Source organism: Diceros bicornis, chromosome 26 (assembly GCF_020826845.1).
Source record: "Diceros bicornis minor isolate mBicDic1 chromosome 26, mDicBic1.mat.cur, whole genome shotgun sequence".
In the NCBI taxonomy this organism is placed as follows: domain Eukaryota; kingdom Metazoa; phylum Chordata; class Mammalia; order Perissodactyla; family Rhinocerotidae; genus Diceros; species Diceros bicornis.
This window is the reverse complement of record NC_080765.1, coordinates 38,527,633-38,550,077: the sequence shown is the minus strand read 5'-3', so window position 1 is coordinate 38,550,077 and position 22,445 is coordinate 38,527,633. Positions and strand designations below refer to the sequence as shown.

The 22,445-nt window shown below is 59.6% G+C and overlaps 1 protein-coding gene across 1 annotated transcript in view; it reads right to left on the bottom strand.

The window, feature by feature from the left end:
• LOC131422652 (uncharacterized) overlaps window positions 1-22,445 on the bottom strand; it is a 135,845-nt gene that overhangs the window by 13,730 nt on the left and 99,670 nt on the right. Inside the window, 17 exon segments of the mRNA XM_058570047.1 lie at window positions 118-240; window positions 243-301; window positions 3,141-3,238; window positions 3,321-3,505; window positions 4,729-4,936; window positions 5,113-5,205; window positions 5,428-5,612; window positions 6,038-6,206; window positions 9,120-9,284; window positions 11,928-12,089; window positions 12,784-12,912; window positions 13,001-13,114; window positions 14,557-14,697; window positions 15,292-15,413; window positions 17,455-17,617; window positions 19,213-19,350; window positions 22,079-22,160. Of these exon segments, the coding sequence (XP_058426030.1) occupies window positions 118-240; window positions 243-301; window positions 3,141-3,238; window positions 3,321-3,505; window positions 4,729-4,936; window positions 5,113-5,205; window positions 5,428-5,612; window positions 6,038-6,206; window positions 9,120-9,284; window positions 11,928-12,089; window positions 12,784-12,912; window positions 13,001-13,114; window positions 14,557-14,697; window positions 15,292-15,413; window positions 17,455-17,617; window positions 19,213-19,350; window positions 22,079-22,160 (2,336 nt within the window).

The window sequence follows — 22,445 nt, the reverse complement described above, 5'->3', positions numbered from 1 at the left end:
GCTAGGGCTCCCCGCACCCCCCGGGAGCAGGTCCGCTCTCCGTCTGCCCTTGCAAGTTCCCGCTGTCGCCTCCCCAGGGCAGAGGGGTCCCGGGGAGGAGGGTGGCGCAGGACTCACACCCAGGGGGGCCCTCCAGGAGGCGGCTCTGGAGCCGGTAGTACTCCGCCAGCACGCTGGTCCCGTACAGCTCTCGGAGCGGCCGCAGCAGCCTCTCCTCCACCAGGTAGCTGGTCACCCGGCCACGTCCAGGGGCTCGTCCCCCGCAGGCGGCAGCGGCAGCGTCACCACCACTGAGCAGTTCCTGGAGGGAGGGAGCTGGCTTTGTTCGGGAAGTAGCACGAGGAGGTGGAGGAGGACGGGGCCGGCAGGAGAGGCTGGGGGTGGAAACAGCTGTCCTATGTTAAGGACGCAGGTTCCGATCTTGTGCCAGGGGCCTGAACGTGTGTGCTGCCCCCCAGGGACCTTGGGTCAGCGTGGGGGCGGGGCCCACACCTGGGCTCCAAGAGGTGGGACTGACCGAGCTGTCAGGGCATTGGCAGAAACAGGAGGTCGGAGCCACAGAGAACCTTGGGCGGGAGGTCTTGGGAATTCTACACTTGAGGATTCTGGAACTTTCTCAGGATGTAGAACAGGGGGTCAAGTCAACCTTGCGGGATCTGCAGGAGCAGAGAGCCCTCAGCCCCCCTTGGAGTTGTAGGGGGACAAGGAATACTTCACATCCTCCGCTGTAGGTGGGCCGGTGAGGAGGGCGGGAGATACTGACCTTCCCCCAAGAAGCCCAGGGAACCCGCAGTTCGGGGCAGGAAGTGGTCTGTGTCCCTTTTATGGCACCAGCATCCAGTGGTGCCCCTTTGCGGGGAGATCCCCGGTGACGGAGTCCCACACTCTCACCAGGCGGCCCCTTCCCTTTTCAAACGGCCCTGGCTGGTACCTCATTCTCCGTCCCAGCCAAACCCTGCCTTGTCTGCAGCTTCCCCTCATCAGCCTCTGTTCTGACAGCACCAAGAGCCCCGTCAGCACGAGCCCCCACGACGGGGCAGGAACTCCACACGTACCTCTTACCTAGCGGGAGGGGAAACTGAGGCACAGAGAGCCAATCCAGGGCTGCCCTAGACAGCCGGATTCAGGCCCAAGCTTCCCCCTGCCCCATGCTCTGTGCGGCGGCCGGCTGTGGGAGGAGGGAGCCGCCCCCAATCCAAGCCCTGTTCCTGGCGGGCCACCTGCTTGTGAGGGGCCGGGGTGCGGGCTCCCCAGGCCCCACCCTGTCGCTGAGGCTGGCTCTGCTGCTCCTTCAGGGCCTGTGACTTCTCCTCTGACGACTCTCAAACCGCTCTATGGCCCAGCCTCAGAAGGTCAGCTGCCTCGTGGGCATCTTCAGTCATGAGTCCTGACGGCCTCTCAGACTCAACGTGTCCAGAAAGGATCTCCTGACCATCCTACGCCCAGCATAGGAGGCTGAACAACGGCCCCCAAAGACGTCCAAGTCCCTGGAACCTAGGGCCACCTTACCTTATATGGCCAAAGGGACTTTGCAGATGTGACTACGCTAAGGATTTTGAGGTGGATTACCCAAGTGGGCCAATTAATCACAAGGGACCGCAGAAGCGGGAGGCAGAAGGTTCAGAGTCAGAGAGAGAAGCGCTAAGGACAAAAGTCAGAGAGGAGAGGATGCTACGCTGCTGGCTTTGAAGACAGAGGAAGGGGCCACGAGCTGAGGGATGCAGGCGGCCCCCAGAAGCCAGGAGAGAGAGATACGGAGTGGGTTCTCCCCTAGGGCCTCCAGGAGGAACCAGCCCTGCCCACACCTTGACTTGGACCCATTGCAACTCATTTTGGACTTCTGACCTCCAGAACTATCTGAGAATAAATCTGTATTGTTTTAAGCCACTAAATTTGTGGTAATTTGCTACAGCAGCAACAGGAAACTAATAAAGGCCCAATCTGCTCCCCGTGCCCAGTCATCCCCCATGGCTCCATAAACAGACCCTCCATCCTTCCAGTTGTCAAGGCCAAAAATCCTTGGCGTCCTCCCCGGTTCCTCTGTCACCCCTACATCAATCCGTCAGCAAATCCTACAGGCTTGACCTTAACCCATCCAGAATCTGACCACCTTGCACCCCCTCCACGGCCACCATTGCTGGGTGGAGCCACCCTCCCAGCTCGCCTGGACCACTCTAAACTGGCTCCCTGCTTCTCTCCACCCACCTCCAGTCTTTATTCTCAACCCCGGGGCCAGAGGGATCTTCTCAGATGAAAGGCAGGTCATGTTCTTCCTCAGCTCAAACCTTCTGTGCGTTCCCATTTCAGAGTAGAAGCCAAAGTCCTCACAAGGGCCCCCGGCCACCTGGAACCCCCTTACCTCTCAGACACCCCCACCCTTCCTCTTGCCCCCTCCAAGCAGGCCAGGTGCATTCCCACCCCCGGGCCTTTGCACCGGCTGTGCCCTCCGCATGGAACTTTCTTCCCATGAGGTCCACATGGCTCGCTCCCTCACCTCCTTCAAGCACTTGCTCAAATGCTACCTTCTCACTGAAGCCGACCATGGCCGTGCTGTTTAAAATGCCCGCCTGACCCACTTGTCTGCCTTAGTTTTTTCCGTAGCCTTTGCTACCTAACATTAATCACAAGTTGGTAAACTGGTCCACGGGCCAACTTCCGCCTGTGTCCTGTTTTTGGACAGCCTGCAAGCTTAGAATTGTTTTTACTTGTTTAAGCGTTTATTAAAAAACCAAGACCGAAAAATACTTGACAGACCATCTGGCGTTCAAAGCCTGAACACTATTCTCAGGCCCTTTACAGGAAAGGTTTGCCGACCGCTGGTGTAGATAACCTACTTATTGTGTTTAGTGACCACCCCCCCACTCCCCCACCCCCAGGAAACTGTGGCCTTCATGAGGACAAGGATCTGTCTCATTCACGGCTACATCTATAGCACCTAAAACAGTGCCTGCTCAGAGAAAGTGCTCGTAAAGCATCTATGCAGTGAAGAATAAGCCTCAGTTTCCTCATCTATAAAGCGGGGACTGAAACGTCTACGCAGCAGGGTTGTCGTAAGGCGTAAATGAGATCGCAGTGTTAACGCATCCAGCACAGCTCCTGGCATGGGGCAGGGATGCAGGGAACCACAGAGCCCCAGGTACCTGGCTGAGAAGCTGTACAGGCCCAGCAAAGGTTTGCAGAGCCTCCTCAGTGCCCGTGACAAGGTGGCTTCGGCCCAAGACTGCATCTGGGGGGCAGCCTGGAGAGGGAGGGGGCAGTGAGCGCCGTCAGGGCCATCTCTGCCTGGGGGGGCCACGTCCCGCCCCCTTGCTCCTCCTCACCAGCTCCAGGGTGCCCCTTGTGGCCTCCAGGGCCGCCTTGATGGGTCTCAGCCCCCAGGCCCCCGGCACCTGGGACACCCAGGCCTGCAGCCGCTGCAAGGCCTCCTCGGCCCGCTCCCGCCACACCTCATCCAGGGGCCGCAGTGTCACCTCCAAGTAGGCGTCCTTCAGGGTGGCCAGGGGCCCTGCAACAGGCAGCCACCCCCCATTGTGAGGCCTCTGGGCTCCTGGCTGCAGGCAGGATGCCACTGCCCGCATCCCAGGCCCAGGGAGGGAAACCAGACCCCTGACGTCTAGGGTCTGTTCCCTGGAGTGAGGAGGCGGCACTACAGACTGTGCACTAAAGAGTCAGCCTGGCGCGCCTGAGACCTCCCCTCTGAAAGGCCTGCTCACAAGGTCCGCCCTTGGCTGGTGTCTGAGAACCAGGATCTCGGGAGGGTTCCTACCATCCCAGACCTGATACGAGGGCCTCACTGTACAAACAGTGTGGTTTATGCTGAACAGCCCTCTCCTTCTGCGAGTCTGGAAGGTTGGTGTGTGCCAGCAGAAGCTGTCCACGTGACCAGCCCCCCAAAAATCCCTGGACTCAGGGTCTCTAACGAGCTCCCCGGTGGACGTTTGACACGTGTGGTCACAATTGGAAGTTGGGGGCATTGGGGGCGTCCGTGTGCCCCCACTGGAGGAGGCCTGGCCGCTTGTCCTGGTCTCCCTCCGACTTCCCCCTGCACCTTTCCCCTCGGCTCATCACGCGCTGTCCCCTCTCTGTAACAAATCCCAGCCATGAGTGCGGTACATGCTGAGACGGTCAGTCCCAGCGAGTCACAGACCTGGGGGTGGCCGTGGGCGCTCGGACACACAGACATAAGCCCAGGTGACAGAACACTTAACAGACAAAGAGATGCCCGGCCTGGTGCTGGGCCAGCGGTCAGCCTTGCGCTCCTGGACCGTGGAGGCCAGAGGTCCCAGCGCCGCCAGGAGGGTGCCCAGGGCAGCAGCTATTCAGTGGCCAGGACAGAAGCCGCACAGTGCTTATCACAGAACCAAAAACAGGCCCTGGAATCCTACGGCCGTGGGCCTCACAGAAATAAAGCAATATATCCAACAGAAATCAGGCGGGGACTGAAGAAACTGGGCAGCAGTCCCAAAAGAAATAAGGCAGCGGGGATAACGGACAATAGCTTGGAGACCTGCGGGACAGGAGACAGCAGACTGAGAGAATATGAAGGCTGTAGGTCCATGAGAAATAAGGCGGGAGGGTCAAGATGAAGTTGGGCTGCAGGCCCACCGGAAATCCGGCGGCCTTTCTGATTGAGACAGCGCCCAGGCCAAGCGTGAGGGCCTGGGCTTGGGGGCCCCGGGGTTGGGCGTGGATCTGGGTGCAGGGTTGCGCCCTCACTCCTGCACTCACGTTCCAGCTCCTTCCGCAGCTGCTCCAGCCCCGCCTGCAGCCTCTCCAGGTAGAGCAGCGAGTGGTGTGTCAGCGCCTGCCTGGCCTGGCCGCTCCGGCCCCAGAGCACAGCCACTGCCCGGCCACTCGCCTGCACGGCCCCCAGCGCTGCCTGCGACAGCTGCAGCAGGGGGCCCGCCAGGCCGTCCAGGGGGCCCGCTGGCTGCACCTGGGCAGGGATGTTGAGGCAGGATCCATGTGAGGGTCTGGGGCACAGAGCACTCCAGAGACCCTCACGCCTGGTAAGCAGGGGGCACAGGACCGGCCAGAGGGGCGTCCCCACACAGAGCCCCCCTCCTCCCATTCTCCAAGTGCGCCCCCGAAACCCCAACGCAGTCTACCCACCAGGCGCTGGAACCTTCTCACGTAGGAGTCCAAGCCTCGGATCTTCTCCTCCAGCCGGGCTTGTAGCTGGGACCCAATGGCTGCGACCCTGGCCTGTGGACACAGAGGGACAGGCTGGGGCTCCAGCGGGGCCCCGCAGGAGTGAGTGGACGGAAGGTTCTCAGTGCCAGCAGCAGGGCCCGAGGGTGTGCTTGCCACACCGTGGGCTGCCTGCTCTGATGTTTTTGGCAGTGCTGGACCCAAAGGGTTCGGGACTCCTGGTGCTGTGGCCGTTGCCCCAGGGAGAACTGCAGCCCGCCCGCCCTGCCCTCTCACCTCCACGCGGCCCAGCAGGGTCCCCGCGCAGCCGTGCGCCATCAGGCGGAGGCTCTGGTTGGCGGCCTGCAGGGTCAGACGTCCCAGGGGCTGGCCAGGCTGCCCGCCCACCCGGAGCAGGACCTCGGCCTCGGCCGCCCGCCTGTGGGCACATGCCCGCAGCACCACGCTCTCCTCTTGGCTCCCTGGGGCCAGGAAGGGACCTGCTGTTGCACCCATGACCCGTCCACCTGCCTCCCTGCTGCCTGCTCCTCCTCCACTCCACAGCCTTCTGTAGCTCCCCGTCACCCACAGGCCCTAGCATTTGAGGGCCTCGAACTACACCGCCCAAATCAACTTCTTCACTCCCCTGAAGCCTGGTCTCCTCCCCGTCCCCAGCCCATACCCACCTCCAGTCCCTCCATCCGGACCCTTCCCCCAGCCTCTCCTGAAGCCACAGTCAATGCAGGTGGCCACAGGGAGCTCTTCGTCGCCTCCAAGGTGGGGGCCACAAAGTCCTAACCGGGTTTCCTTTGACTTCTGACCTCCCGACACCCCGATCTCTGTCCTCTTTTGGGTGAAGTTGGGACCCTGCCCAGCCCGCTGAGCCACACCCGGTGCCCGCTCTCACCTTCCTCATGCGCCACAGACGCCTGGAGGCAGTTCGGGGCCCGGGACACGGACAGCCTCACCTTCTCGTCCCCGTCGTCCCCCTCTCCCTCCAGCTGAACCAGGCTTTGCAAGGCCGAGGTGGAGACCCGGCCCAGCAGGCCAAGCCGCTGAGCCCTGGGGCCGAGGAGCTGGGAGGGGCAGGCAGAGGCCTGAGTGGGGCCTGGCCCCTGCCCCTGCCCCTGGCCCCTGCTGGCCCCAGGCCTGGGGGGGAGAGGCAATGCCCGCCCCCACCCCACGTCTCCAGGGGCACTGGGACCCCCCACCCCACACCCGTCACAGGGCTCAGCATCCCTACCAACTGCACAAAGTGCTTATTAAAATCCGCACCTGGGGGCCTAACAACCCAGTGGCACTGCCATCTGAGCGTCTTAAAAATCCCAGATGCCCAGGCCTCACCCCAGTGGTTCTGACTTAACTGACCTGGGGGCCTGGGCGCTGGCATTTTCACATCCCCAGGGCTCAGGGGTTTCTACCTGCAGGCCAGGTTTTCTGTATTTGCATGAGAACCACCGCAAACGTCTCAGCAAGTTCAAGGAGACATCATGGGTGGCCCCTGGCATAAAGCCTGGACCCTCAGCAATTTATCCCAATCCTTACAGGCACCGAGTCTTGGTGGGGGAACACGGGACAGGTGAGTTCCAAAGGCGGGGCAAAGGCAGGAAAGGCTTCAGAGGCCCTAAGAGAAGGAACCTTGGAGAGACCCCGCAGGAAGGAGGCCAATGGGCTGATCAAGAAGCAACTGTGGGGAGGGGAGCCACCTCTGGCCTGGACTCAGCTGCCCTGTATCCTAGTCCAGACCCTGCAACTAACAACCTTGAATCAGTGTGTTACCCTCTCTGGGCTTCAGTTTCAAAATCTATAAAATGATGTACAACAGTGGTTCTCAAAATTTATTCAGAATCAGAATTCCTATGTGTGTGTTTGTGTGTGTGTGTGTGTGTGTGTGTGTGTGTGTGTGTGTGTGTGTTAGGTGTTCTATGGGTTCAGTTGTGTTCCTCAAAAGACAGACTGAAGTTCTAACCCCTGGTACCCGTGAATGTGACATTATTTGGAAATAGGGTCTTTGCAGATGTAATAAAGTTAAGATGTGGTCATCCTGGGTTAGGGCGAGAACCACCCACAAATGTCTCAGCAAGTTCAAGGAGACATCGTGGGTGGCTCCTGGCATAAAGCCCATCCCTGAGCAGTTTATCCCAATCCTTGCAGGCACCCAGCCTTAGGGGTGGCCGGAAGGTGGGGCAAGGGGGGTGGGCCTCAATCCAATGACTAATATCCTTATAAGACAGCCATGCGAAGACAGAGGCAGAGATTGGAATAATGCAGCCACAACCCAGGACTGCTGGCAGCCACCAGAAACTAGAGGAGGCAAGGAAGGATTCTTCCCTAGAGCCCCTGGAGGGGGCACGGCCCTGCTGCCACCGTGGTTTTAGACTTCTGGCCTCCAGAACTGCAGAAGAAGAAATTCCCGTGGTGTTAAGCGCCGAGTTGGGGGTGATTGTTACGGCAGCCCTAGGAACCTCACCAGGGTGCTCGCTAACGTGCAGGCTCCAGGCTCCTTCCCGAGATGTCCGAGTGGGTGGGTGGGGTGGAGCCCAGGAATCCATAGATTTCACAGCGCCCAAGGGAGCCTGACAGGGGCGTCTGCAGCCCACACCTGGGGGCTCTGTCCTGGGTGGCCACCTGTGTCTGAGCAGTGCCCTCGTCGCTGTCACCGAATGGCGAGGGCCCCGCTGGCCGGCCGCTGTGCAGCCTGGATGAGTTCCTCACCTCCCCAAATCTGTCCCTCCTCTGCACACGGGCTACTAGGTTGGCATGAGGACCAAACCAGGCTGGACAGGCCTCTGTCAACTCCACGGACCCCAAAATGGGGCAAGAGAGGGGGTGGGCAAGTGAGAAGGGGTCAGACCAGCCGCCCACACGCTCGGGATGGAAGCAGGTGGAACAGCCACTCCCTGACCACCCACTGCGTGCTGGGCCCCACGGGGCTCGCGCCTAGGCCTCCTGTTCTGGGGAGACAGGCCTTGGGGCACTGGCATTACAGATGTGGGGAGGCTGGGCTGGGGGCCGGGCTGGCAAATGGGGAAAGAAGAGTCAGCCCTGGAGAACCTCGGAAAGAAAGGGTCTTTTAAAACTGCCACGGCCACTGGGCTGGGAGAAGGGCTGAGTGAGCTCCAGACTCTGGACGGAAACACACATCTCACGAGCACTTACTGTGTGCGTATGCCGTGCAAACACTGTCTCTTTTTCCTCCCAACTCTGCAAAGGAGGTGAGATTTGTTCCCATTTGACAGAGGAGAAGACTGAGGCTTGGAGAAGGAAAGTCACAAGTGAAGGTCACCCAGCCAGGGAGACAGGTGGGCTGACGGCAACACTGATGGAGCACCTACTGCGTGCCTGTGCTGTGCGGGCAGAGGTGCCCAGACCCCCACCAGCCTGATTCCCACTTACACTTGGTCCCTGGCCAAGATAACTTGGCCAGATGGCAGCAGAGCAGGCCCGGAACCCAGCTCTACCCCTGTCTACCTCCCGAGGCTGCTGGGAGACGGGAGGGGGAGGAGCTAGTCATAATAATAGCTAACACTTACACAGCGGCTGCTTTGTATGAGGCACTGTTCTAAGCAATCCACACATATGAACATATTTAATCCTTGCAGTATTAGTCCCATGGGAGGTGGGGTAGGAGCAATTATTATTCCCACTTTACAGGTGAGGAAACTGAGGCATGGAGAGGTGAAGCAAGTTGCCAGCTAGGAAGAGGCTGGGCTGGGATTCCAATCCGGGCCATCCAGCCACTGCTTCTCGGTTATAGGAAGGGCTGGAGGTCGGGGCAGCAGAGGAGTGGCTTTGTCTCAGGGCTGGGCCAGGCCCAGGGGGTCCCACCCACAGGTCAGCTCAGGTCCCCACCAGGTGCCATCCTGCAGTTCTGAAAATGGCCACTAGATGGCGGCGCTGCCCAGGTGGTGGGCCCACTGGACCGAGAAAGACAGAGGGACGTCAGGGCATTTTCCCATGGGGCCAGCCACTCCCACCCGGCCACCCACCTCCAGCTCCCCAGAGAAGCCGGGCATCCGGGGCCTGCTGTGGTTGCGGAGGGTCAGACTGAGGTGCAGGCCGTGGTCTGGGTCTGGAGCGAGGCCCAGCTGGCAGTGTGAACGTAGCAGGAGCCCACTGCTGCCCAGGGTGTGCTCCCCGGAGACCGAGAGGGCCTGCGACAAGACGTGGGGCGTCAGCGGTCAGGGAGGCGAGGGGTGCACCTTCCTCCCCCCACGCCCTGGGCCAGGCTGCCAAGACTCTGCAATAGCCCATGGGTGGGTCTCCCAGCCTCCACTCCTGCCCCAGCCCACAGCCCCTCCTCCACCTGGCAGCCAGACTGACCCTCAAAAATGCAAATCAGACACTCTCCCCCTGCTCCAAGCCCTCGGCCTTCCCATCTCACTTAAAAGAGAAGCTGGTCTCCTTGGCAAGGCCTGTGGGTCTGCATCATCTTCCTAACCTCACCTCCTTGTGCCCTCTGTAAGGGCCGCCCTGTGTTCCTCAAACACCCTAAGCATGCTCCTGTCTCAGGGCCTTTGCACTGGCTGTTCCCTTTGCAGAGCATGCACTGGTCAGTGAGGCCCCCTGCAGTCCCCTGTCCCCTCTCCCTGCTTCATTCCCTCACAGCATTGCCCACGCCTGACCACATATCACGCATCCTGTTTATCTTCTTCCACCCACCGGAATGTGAGCTCCAGGATGGCAGGACCTGTGTCCCCTTCACCATCCTTGTCCCTGCTCCTAGAACAGGGCCCAGTATAAGTAAACCCCACAAATGCTTTCTGAATGAATGGATGAATAGATTGGGGGTTGGCAAACCATGGCCCATGGGCCCAATGTGACTCACCACTCGTCCTTGTAAATAAATTTCTACTGGAATATGGCCACAGCCACTCATTTACAGATCATCTATGGTGGCTCTCATGGCCCAATAGCAGAGTTGAATAGTTGTAACAGAGACTGTATGGTCTCCAAGCCTAAAATATTTACTATCCGGCCCTTAACAGAAAAAGTTTGTGACTCCTGGGAGGGATGGATGGATGGAGGGAGAGAGGGAGGAAAAGGTGGGTGGATGGATGGGTGGGTGGATGGATGGGTGGGTGGATGGATGGGAAGGTGGATGGATGGATGGATGGATGGAGGATGGGTGGATGGATGGATGGATGGATGGATGGGAAGATGGATGGATGGATGGATGGCTGGATGGGAAGATGGATGGATGGATGGATGGATGGATGGATGGATGGATGGATGGATGGATGGATGGAGGGATGGATGGATGGATGGATGGATAGATGGATGGATGGATGGATGGATGGATGGATGGATGGATGGATGGATGGATGGGAAGATGGATGGGAGGATGGATGGATGGATGGATGGATGGATGGAGGGATGGATGGAGGGATGGAGGGATGGATAGATGGCTGGCTGGATGGATGGATGGATGGGAAGATGGATGGGAAGATGGATGGATGGATGGGAAGATGGATGGATGGATGGATGGGAAGATGGATGGATGGATGGATGGATGGATGGATGGGAAGATGGATGGATGGATGGATGGATGGATGGATGGATGGATGGATGGATGGATGGATGGGAAGATGGATGGATGGATGGGAAGATGGATGGATGGATGGATGGATGGATGGATAGATGGGTGGGTGGGTGGATGGATGGATGGGTGGATGGATGGATGGGTGGATGGATGGATGGGTGGATGGATGGATGGGTGGATGGATGGGAGGATGGATGGATGGGTGGATGGATGGGAGGATGGACGGACGGACGGATGGACGGATGGATGGACGGACGGACGGACGGACGGACGGATGGATGGATGGATGGGAAGATGGATGGATGGATGGATGGATGGATGGATGCGTGGATGGATGGGAGGATGGATGGGTGGGTAGGTGGGTGGGTGGATGGATGGATGGATGGGAAGATGGATGGATGGATGGGAAGATGGATGGATGGATGGATGGATGGATGGATAGATGGGTGGGTGGGTGGATGGATGGATGGGTGGATGGATGGATGGGTGGATGGATGGATGGGTGGATGGATGGATGGGTGGATGGATGGGAGGATGGATGGATGGGTGGATGGATGGGAGGATGGATGGACGGACGGATGGACGGATGGATGGACGGACGGACGGACGGACGGACGGACGGATGGATGGATGGATGGGAAGATGGATGGATGGATGGATGGATGGATGCGTGGATGGATGGGAGGATGGATGGGTGGGTAGGTGGGTGGGTGGATGGATGGATGGACGGGAAGATGGATGGATGGGTGGATGGGTGGATGGATGGGAGGATGGATGGATGGATGGACAGACGGATGGACAGATGGATGGACGGATGGATGGATGGGAGGCTGGCTGGCTGGATGGGTAGGTGAGTGGGTGGGTAGAAGGAGGGAGGGAGGGAACGAAGGAAGGAAGCAAGGAACAATCAACCAGCTAACAAACCCAGGAGGAAGGTTGGGGGAAAAGGATTCCCAACACCTCATCTCTAACGGTGATGACAGCAGCTTTTGCTCATGTGTTAAGCACTCTCCCTGTGTCACATCTTTTAAATCTCACATTCACCCTACGTGCTGGAACCTAATGCTTCTTCCTCCGATGAAACACTGGACACTCAGAGAGGAGATGTGCCCTGCCCACGGTTACCCAGCCAGCAAATGGCAGAGCCTGTGGTTTTAGCATCCAGGTGCCTCGCTCACACCCCTGCACTCTGCAGGCGTCCTCCATTCCCCCTGCCCCCATGCGTCCCTGGGCCCCTTCCCCAGGACAGACTCACCCTGGGCAGGCCGCAGAGCCCCAGGTGCAGAGAATGGCGCAGCCAGCGGGCGTAGTCGGTCTCCACTTCTCCCCAGAAGCTCTGCGCGGGGCAGGAGGCCGGGAGCACGTGCTCCAGTGTGGCCTCCGCACAGATCTTGTCTGGCCCGGATGGCTGATGCCTCTGGAACGAGAGGGCACCGTGGAGTGGGGACTCATCTCGTAAGAGGAGAGGACGGCCACAGCCAGCTGCAGCGGAGACCCTCGAAAGAAGAGCAATCCCAGAAATCCAGAAATCCCACCATTAGAGCCTGGTCAGCCAAGCAGCCATTTATACTCTGGGCAGTTTTGTGGGGGACACTGAGGGGACTGGGCCTAAAGGGCCCCAGGAACCCAGGGTGGGAGACCCCAGAAGGAGCAAAGGGGCCTCCAGGGCTAGCGGTCCCCATTTCTCCATGGCCCAGGCCCCACAGAACAGCGCTCGGCCCCATCTGGAGCCCCAGGCAGGCAGTGATGCTGGGGAGACCCCGACTCTGCCACCTACGGGAACCTGGGCTCCCAACCTCCCCCATCGCAGGAGCCCACTGGGGTCCACAGCTCCTTCCTTGTCTGCTCCCTGAGTGCTCCTCTCACGCTGGGCACCCTGCTCTCCTTATCTCCCAGAGCCCTCGCTACACTCCAGTCAGGGAAGGATTATTGCACCCATTTTACAGATGAGAAAACCAAGGCTCACCGCAGAGCATGAGTTTCCGGCGTCCCACAGCACAGCTAGCTGGCACCTGCACCCAGGACCATACGGCCCCAAAGCCAGGCACCTTCTGCAGTGGGCAGGGCTGCCCCATGGGTCACCTGCCTGGTCCCAGCTCCCCAGGCCTCACCTCATATGTCAGGTTCTGCTGCACCCGGCGTTGGTCCCAGGACAGATCGATCTGCTCGCTGAACACGGCCAGGGTCTGTGTTAAGGCCCCACAGGCCCTGAGGGCACCCAGGCCCCAGGTTTCCCGGAGCTGACAGGAGAGAGGAGGGAGGCCGTGACCCGGGGGCCCAGCCAGGGGCCCAGGGGTGGGGAGAGCCCTGTGCTTGGCTCGTGCGTACCTGCCCCGGGGAGGCGGCCACACAGCCGTCCCAGGCGGTGCTGTGTGCGGAGGACCTGTCGGCCCAGGTGACGAGCAAGGTCACGGGCTGCCCTCCGTTCCAGGCAAGCTGCACCTGCATGGAGACGGGCCGGTGGGGGGCCGCAGGGGGAGGCTGGCCGCCCCCGTCTGTGTGGGGTACAGAAGGCGGAGGAGGGGAAGGCTCGGGGAAGGTGGGGGGGACGGGGGAGGAGCTGGCGGCCCCCTGCCCGCCCCTGGGGGGGATGAGGAGGGGGCAGTGGAGACACGGCCCCTTCCCGCCCGCGTCAGTCAGAGCGCAGAGCCATGCCCGGACCGGGAGGCTAGAAGGTTTAGACGGAAAACCTCATTCTCAACACCCAGATGTGTCATTTCCAAAGACGGAATGAGAGCTGAGCCCCTCACTGGGGGCCCGCGACCGCTGTGGACTGAACCGTGTCCCCCCAAACTCACAGGTTGGAGCCCTCACCCCCAGTGTGATGTCATTCGGAGGCAGGGCCGCCAGAGGCGACTGGGTTTACATGAGCCCACGAGGGGCCCTCAAACGGGATTAGTGCCCTCACAAGAAGAGACTCTGAGAGCTCTCTCTCCCCAGCATGTGAGAACACAGGGAGAAGGCCGCAAGCCAGGAGGAGGGCCCTCACCAGAACCCCGATCTCGGACCTCTAGCCTCTGCAAGTGCGAGAAATGAATTCCTGTTGTTTAAGCCCCCAGCCCGCGGTATTTCGTTAGGGCAGCCCAAGCTGACCCAGACAGGGCCCTGCACGGTCTGCCCCTCACCTGACCTCCTCTGCCGTCACTTACTCTGTTCCAGTCTGAGTTGCCTCCGGCTCTCCCGGAAGCACCGCAGCCTGTTCCCACCTCAGGGCCTTTGCACTTCCTGTTCCTCCAGCTTGTCACAAGGCGGCTCCTTCCCATCTGTGGGTCCTCCGCTGACAAGCCACCTCCCCTGTGAGGCTCTCCCTGACTACCCCATCTAAAATAGTCTTCTCTATCTCAGCATCCTCTTCACTTTCTTCATGGTGCTTATTGCAACTCTTACTTTTTTATTGATTCATTTGCTTGAATTTTGGACAGGGTCTTTTGCCTGTTCTGCCTGGCACACACTGGCCTACTGTCTCTCATTTCACGGATGAAAACACTGCGGCTTAGAGACGGGCCATGAGCTGCCCAAGGCCACCCAGCTAGATTGGGAGTCCAGTCCCCTGCTCCTACGCCCCCAGTGACTGACTAAATGACTGTATAAATGACGAAGCAGAGACACTCGTAAACTGTCTCCCCCATTAAAATGTGAGCTCTCGACGCAGGGACCATGTCTGTGCCTTGAACACTGCCTGGCATACGGCAAGTGCTTAATAAGGTACCGATGAAGGAATGAATGAAAGAAGGACCCCTGGGGTCCCAGGCTTCAGGACTGTGTGATTCAGAGAAGTCCTGTCGCTGCTGAACAAATACAATCTTCTTCCCCTGCACGCGGCGCAGCCACACAGCTCACCCACCCCAGACCCCGGCACCGTCCCGCAGACGCTCCCCGCTCACCTGCTGGCTCTGCCTGCCGCCCCTGCTCTCGGCCAGGCCCCCGGCCTCGGCGCGCCCCCAGGAGAGGTTGAAGGGGTGAGCCAGGGCCAGGCGGGCGGCCAGCTCACCCCTCCCCAGCCGCAGGGAGGAGGAGACCACCACCTGGGGAGGGCACAGGTGAGCCAGAGGCCTCCCCCGAGAAGCCGCCCCCTCCCCACCCAGCACAGACGACCTTCTCCATCAAGGGCAGGGGTGAGAGGGCAGTGGCTCTGAGCACAAGATCCCAGCCCTGTGGGAGGCCTCGGAGAGCTTCAGCCCATTCTGCAGAAGCGGAAGTCGAGGCTTGGGGAGGAGCAGACAGGGACAAGTGTATGACAGAGACGGCAATGGGGGTGGGACACGTGGTGGCTGAGGACAGAGCCGCTGGAGGCATCCGTGGGTTCGAATCCGAGCCCTGCCTTCCACTAGCTCTGTGACTCTGGGCAAGTCACTGTACCTCTCTGAGCTTCAATTTCATCATCTGGAAATGGGGCTGACGTGCCTGGCACACGACAGGCCTTCAATGAGTGTCAGCCACTGGTGCTCCTGTTGTTCAGGTGCTGCTGGCACCCAGGTTCCTGCCCCACCCAGTGCCTTTCACGCACTCCCTCGGGGACCAGGCGCAGCCAGATGGCCTCATAAGGCTCCTCGGGCAGGGCGGGGCCCCGAGTGTCCCCTCAGGCTGCAGGGCAGTCTCCTTCCAGCCCTGACACCTACCTGGTCCTTGCCATCCCAGCCCACGACCAGGTCGCCACGGTGGCCGCGTCGCGAGCGCTCGGAGGACAGGCGGAGGTGGCAGTGTCGCGGCAGGGAGCCAGGCAGCGGGTGGGTGAGCTCCACTGGGCAGGGCACAGGGAGGGGTGGGCACGTGAGCTGAGGACGTCGGCTGCAGGCCGAGGGGGCTCAGGGGGGCTCAGCTGACACGGCTACCAACTCGGGCAGCCATGAGAACTGGGGCCGGCCACCCCGGCCGCCATGAGAACAGAGCCAGGCTGGCCTGCTGGACGGTGACAGCACGTAGAGGAGAGCCCGATGTCTCAGCGGAGGCTGTCCTAGATCAGCTGACGGCCCGCCAGCCCCCGAACAAGTGAGAGAGCCCAGCCAAGAGGAGCGCCACCTACCCAAGCTGGGGCTGACCCCGGGGCGGGAGTAAGAGCAGGAGAACTGCCCGGCTGACCCGCAGGCTCACGGGCAGTGACGAACGCTGACTGGTGTAAGCCATGCGTTTCGGGACGTTTGTTACACAGCAGTAGCTGACTGATACACCCCCCACCCAACAGCCTGTTTCACTCTCCAGTCCCTCCCGCTCGCGGGCTACCCAGGCCCCTGTGAATGCCCCCTACCCACCTGGGGCCACAGTCAGCTGTCCTGTGCTGTCATTCCATTTTGGGGTGTGACACAGGGGCACCCCCAGAGCCTCGCAGCAGACAGTCTCTCTGCCCTGGACTTTCCTCCCTCATCCCCTGGCTGAGTCCAGCAGCCCTGACCTCCTGCAGCCCTTGACCCCATCTTGTGAGGCCACAACTGGTCTCCCCTTCCCAGACCCCCAAGCAGGAGGCCACCTGAGACCTCGGTGCAGACCGCGGCCTCCAGGGTGACCTCTGAGCTCTCTGGAAGGGCTGCCGCCTGTCCCTGGACAGGCTCCCAGGAGCTGTGCCCGGAGACGGTGACACTAACTGGTTCTCGAGACACCGTCCAGTCATCAGTGCAGGGAACACTGGCCACCTCCCTGCGCCCCCCCCAGAGCCGCACCCCTCATCCCTGCCACCCTCTGACCTGCCAGCTCCACGCTCTGCAGCCACAGAGCAGGGTCCTTGGGCTGCCCAGCCCCACGGGGCCGCTGAGTGTGCACACGCATGCACGCACACACACGCACATGTACACGCACGCGCACACGCGCACATACGCACATGCACACATGCACACACACACACACACACTGCCTTTGTGCGCTGAGGATCCACACAGTTCCTCTGCCTCGCCGGGCACACAAGTGGCAGCCAGGGCTCTGGGGAATGCCATCGGGCCACCCAGCAAGCCATGCCTGGGGGTGGGGACTGTGCTGTGTCCCCACTCAGCAGGTCGGGCTCTGCTCCACGTCAGGGGCCCCTCACACAGAACCGGACACTCCGTGTGGCTGCACAGCCCCTTCCAGGGGGCCTGGTTCCCAGAGGACCCTGGGGGTCACAAGTGCCATCACTGGGCCGCTGTGGGAGGCTCCACGGGACAGCACTCACCTCCCTGCCTACCTTCAGTCGTCCACCTCAGCTCCGAAACCCCCTGGGGAGTGGCCACACCCTCCCCACCCTGGCCCCTTCTTCCTCTCTCATCACACTCAGGATAGAACCTCAGCTCCTCGTCCGGGCCGAGACCCTGCGTGACCTGGATCCCCCAAGTCACCACCTCCTCTCTTCTGTCCCTCCCTTCACTCCACTCCAGCCACGCTGGCCTCACTGCTGTCGCTCCAGAATAAGCTTATTCCCACTGCAGGGCCTTTGCACCTGCTGTTCCTCCTGCCTGCAATGCCTGTCCTCAGATCTTCGCTATGGCCAGCTCCTTCTTGTCACTCAGGGCTCAGCTTGAATGTCACCTCCTCAGACAAGCCCTCCTAGACCACCCCACCTAAAGGAGCCCCACACCCCCAGATCAAACCCTGTTTTCACAGTACTTCTCACTCTTGGAAATGCTCTGAGGTTATTTAGTTCACACGCATGTCCCTGCTCACTGCCTGTCTCCCCGAGGGCAGGGACCTGGGCTGTCTTATTTCCTGACGGATCCCCAGTGCCTGGAACAGCGCCTGGAGAGGCAGGTGCTCAATGATGGTTCGCTGAGTGAGTGCGTGAGTGAAGGGGCCCCTGCCAGGGCCTCTCGGACACTCACCCCACAGGCCGAGGGTCCCGGTGGGCTTGGGGAAGGGCCCGGAGAGGCTCCCATTGAGAGCCACCTCCTGGCCGTCCCACAGCACCGTCTGGTGCAGGACGCGGGTGCCACGGGCTCGCTCGTACAGGGTCTGCAGGACCAGTTCCCTGGGCAGGGCACTGAGCTGGAAGAGAAGACGGAGCCGGGTCACTGGGGGAGCGGCCCACGGCCCTGCCTGGGGTAGGAAAGGAGAGAAGCTTCCAGAAGAGGAGAGACAAGGAACGTCGTGGAGCACTAACAGTTGACTGGGCTGTTAGTACATCAGGGGTCAAAAATCCCGATGCTCCCTAGGGAGGGGCAGACGACAGAAGGAGGGAGCACAGGCGGGGAGTGTGACAGAGACTGCGCGACCCGGAAAGAGGACGGCCGCCCTCAGCTCCACTGCCAAGCTCTGTGGCCTTGGGCCAGTTTCCTAACCTCTCTGAGCCTCAGCCTCCTCGTCTATTAACTGCAGAAGCGTAACAGTGCCGACCTCCGCGGGATCACGCGAGCGCCGTGCTCAGCCCGGGCTGGACCCGCGGGCGGTGCCAGGTGGACCCGCCGCGGTGAGTGGCGGGATTTATCAACCATTAGTGAGCAGGTCTGACGCTCCGGGCCCCGCGCTGAGCGCTGGGGCACAGGATAACCAAGACTGGCCTGGCCCTTCAGGGCTCCCAGGCTGGTGGGGAGACGGTCACAGAGACAGAAAATGATGGTACCAGGTGACAGGGCAGCCACAAAAGATATTCAAGGGACAAAGGAACACAGGGGAAGAAGTGGGTGGACAAGGCAGGGAAGGGCATTCTAGGCAGAAGGAACAGCCTGTGCAAAGGCTCAGAGAAGGGCACTCTCCGTGCTGATGGTGCCACAGCTGGAGGGTGGCTCGAGGACACTGCAGGGGGACCACTGGGGGGAGGAGGGAATTTACTCTGAAATGTCTCTAAAACCCATCACTACGGGCCCCCTGCCCACTATGGTGGCTTCTTCACCAGTGCCTCTGCTGCCCCCTGTAGGTCCCTCCCCACAGCCAGAGGGATCTGAAATCATCATTTGGATCATGTCCTCAAAGGCTTCCAATTCCAGAGAGAAGAAAATCCAAACTCCTCCCTGTGGCCTGATCTGCCCTGCATGATTGGACCCCCACTACCTCCTGCCGTTCTCCCCTCACCCACTCTGCTCCAGCCCCGTGGCCAGTCCTCCAACATGCCAAACTCATTCCTGCCCCAGGCCCTTTGCACATGTTGTTCTCTCTGCCTGGAACGCCTTCCACCAGATTTTCAAATGTCTGGCACCTGCTTGTCATCTGGGGTTAGTGCAAATGTCACCTCCTCAGTGGGGCCTTTCCTGGCCATCTAATCTGAATAGTTCCTCACTCATTTCCTCTCATATCACCTCATTTTGTTTTCTCTGTAGTATGTATCACCGTCTGGTATACTGTCTTATTTATTTATGTGATTTTTTTTTTTTTTTGGTCAATCTCTCCACTAGACTGTACACTTGATGAGAGGAAGGACTCCTCAGTCCTGTTCTAGGCGATCTCCTCAGCTTCTAGAATAGCGTCTGGCACCTAGATGGATGGAAGGAAGGAAGGATATCGAGACAGCTGAGAGTCCATTCCAGCAAACTCTGCCCACTTCCCAGCCCTGCCTGCATTGGGTCCTCCCGGGAACCAGGAGGCTTCTCTCCAAGGGCTGCCCTTCTCTCCAAGGGCTGCCCTGGCCCTGGCCATCCTCCACGCACCTGGGGGAAGGTCTGTTCCAGCTTGACGACGTTGCTGAGCCTGGCCTTAGCAGCCACCTGCCTGGTGCCAACGTGGAAATGATGCTCATCCACCATCAAGGCAAACGCGCTCTCGGCCTCCCCCTCCGAGGACCATAGCTGGGTCAGAAGAAAAGCAAGTGAGAGATCTCCTCAGCCAGTCTCTGACGGAACATTCAGGAAGATGCTGGCTCCAGGCTGCGGCTCTGCTTCCCGAAGCCCCAGGCCCAACAGACCCACCGCTTCCTGGACTGGATGAACTTCGATGAACTGAGGGTCCCGAGCCTCAGTTTAGGCCACTAGGTGTGGCCATGCCGACAATCTCCCCACACCCTTCCTGCTGTAACAAGGACTTGAAGATAGCGACTGGCCTGGGGCCGGCAGGCAGGAATTCTAGTTGTGGTGCCACGTAGGCAGCAGGGCAGTAGCTCAGAAGATGAGACACAGGCCAGGGCTCTGGTTCTGCCTCCACCATGCAGGAGTGAACGACTTCTAGCTAGTTCCTTACCCCCTGAGCCTCAGTGTTCTAACCCGATAAATGGGGATAATGATGCCTGCTTTATTAATGTGCCGCTAAGAAAACTGTAGGAAAGCACGCGCTAACTCCCAGGCCAGCCGAGCAGCAGAATCACGTAGGGCACTTGCTAAAAGTATAGATTCTGGGCCCCCACCTGAGACCCGTAAAAACAGAACCCCCAGGAACAGGGTCGAGAACTGGTATTTTTACGAGCTCCTCAGAAGCGTCGTTACCTTGGTGGTGCCCCTGTCAAAAACGTTCAACCCGAATTTCATCTTGAACAAACAATCTGACAAATCCAAACGGAGGATTTTTGCAAAACAACTGCCTGGACACTGCAAGACGGTCAATGCGGGAGTTTTTCTGGAAGGCGGTTAATGACAATGAAATGTTTAGGGGGACAAGTATCAATATCTGCAACTTATTTTGAAATGCATCAAAAATTAAGACGGATGGAGAGCTAGGCGATAAAGCAGGTGGAGTGAAACGTGAATGAGAAAATCCAGGTGACAGGTACGTGGCTGTTCACCATAAAATTGTTATAATCAAGTTTTATCGGCACACGGCCACGGCCATGTGTTTACACATTGGCGTGGCTGCTTTTTTGTTACAAGGGCAGAGTTGAGTCTGCAACAGAGACGTATTGGGTGTAAAGGCTGACATATTTACTATCTGACTCTCTACAGGAAAAGCTGGCAGACCTCTGTTCTAGATTAAGAAACTAATCTAAGCACCCAGGGTGATCCCGGAGTGCATCCTGGATTTACGACCAACAGAACAGCTCGAAAGAACATTACTGGGACAACTGGGAAACGTTATTATGGACTGTAAATTAGATAATAGTATTACATCACATGTTCAATTTCCTGAATTCTGTAATGATATGATGTTATATAAGAAATTACCTTGTTATAGGAAATACTCGCTTAAGTATTTAGGAGTAAAGAGGGATGACATTTCCAGAAACGTCTCTAAATCAACTCTCAATGATGCAGAAAAAAGTGTGTGTGTGTGTGTGTGTGTGTGTGACTACACATGTGTATAACATGTATAGGTATAAACAGAAAGATGCAGCAAGATACTAACAACTGTTCGTTGTCCTACAGTAACTTTTCCATAGGTTGGAAATTACTTGAAATAAGAATGGGGGGTGGCCGGCCCCGTGGCTTAGTGGTTAAGTGCGTGCTCCGCTACTGGTGGCCCGGGTTCGGATCCCGGGCGCGCACCGACGCACCGCTTGTCCGGCCATGCTGAGGCCGCTTCCCACATACAGCAACTAGAAGGATGTGCAACTATGACATACAACTATCTACTGGGGCTTTGGGGGGAAAAAAAGGAGGAGGATTGGCAACAGATGTTAGCTCAGAGCCGGTCTTCCTCAGCAAAAAGAGGAGGATTAGCATGGATGTTAGCTCAGGGCTGCTCTTCCTCACAAAAAAAAAAAAAGAATTAGGGGAAAACTGAGCGGCTCCCTAAATGACTGTGCAGTTGCAACAAGCTTGGGGAGCAGGAAAATCGTGTGTGAATGTGCCGTGCAGGGCCTGGCGCACAGGAGGGCTCTGTAAACACAGGCGGCCTGGGCCAGGGCAGGCTGGTGGGATAGCGAAGTGACCAGTCGGCAAGTGCCGTCGCTCACTCACACAGTCGTTCACTCATTCACTCATTCTTTCACTGAGCACCTACTGTGTGTGGGACCCTGTGTCAGGCGCTGGGACCCCCTCCAGGAGCTCCTGATTTGGGGAAGAGGGGCAGACAGGGAAACAGACACTGGAAGCACAGAGGGCGCGGACCCTGGCCTGGGTCTCACGGGCCCTCCTGTCTACCCCAGGACCCCCACATGCCACACACAGTGCAGACACATGACCGAGGGGGTGGTCAGAACCCCAATCCTGGGGGTTCCAGAAGCCAGGTGGGAGCAGGAATGGCAGGAAGCCACGCGGGGACCCCGGGCCATAGGCAGGCAGCTGCGACACCTGGGAGGTGGCACTGGCTCAGCTCCCAGGCCTGCGTCATCCGATCCAGCTGCCGGGAACGAGCCAGGCGGGCGAGGCGGCGCCAGGCACGGGGCGGGCAGGCCTGGCCCGGCTCCTGAGGGTCTCGTGGGCCCGGATGGGGGCTGCGGGGCTGGCCCGGGAATGTAAACCTGGGCATGTTTGGGAAAGATGGAGCCGGGGGTTTCCGAGGGTGGCCCTCTGGGGCCTGCAGCAGGCCCGTGTGCGGACAGATGTGAATGTGTTAATGCTCCCCAGCGGGGCCCAGCCTGCGTGCCCCCTCCCGCCTCGGGCAGGGCATCTGGAACCAGTTAGGGGCTCGGCGGCCGGGCAGGCTTACCTTGGCGGAGGCCGAGGCTCTGCTGGGGCAGCGGCCCAGGAGGGCAGGGAGGCGATGCCAGCCCGATAGCTGCAGCTCTTTGCTGGAAGGAAGGAAAGAGAACGCCTGAGGCCTGGCATGAGGGCACCCTGTGCAGGGCCCCCACGGCTGGGCCCAGGACCAAGCCAACCTCCCCAGCAGAGGGTCAGAGATCCACAAACACAACAGGAGCCCAATGAAGGGCCACAGACACGCCCCGAGGCCTGAGGGCCATGTGGTGTAGTGGCCCCAGGTGAGAACCACTGGTCTCCACCGTTAACCAGTGGCTTACTCATCAACCTCAGGGACCCGGTGTGAGTGCCAGAGCCTGGCTGGTGGCCCCCTGACT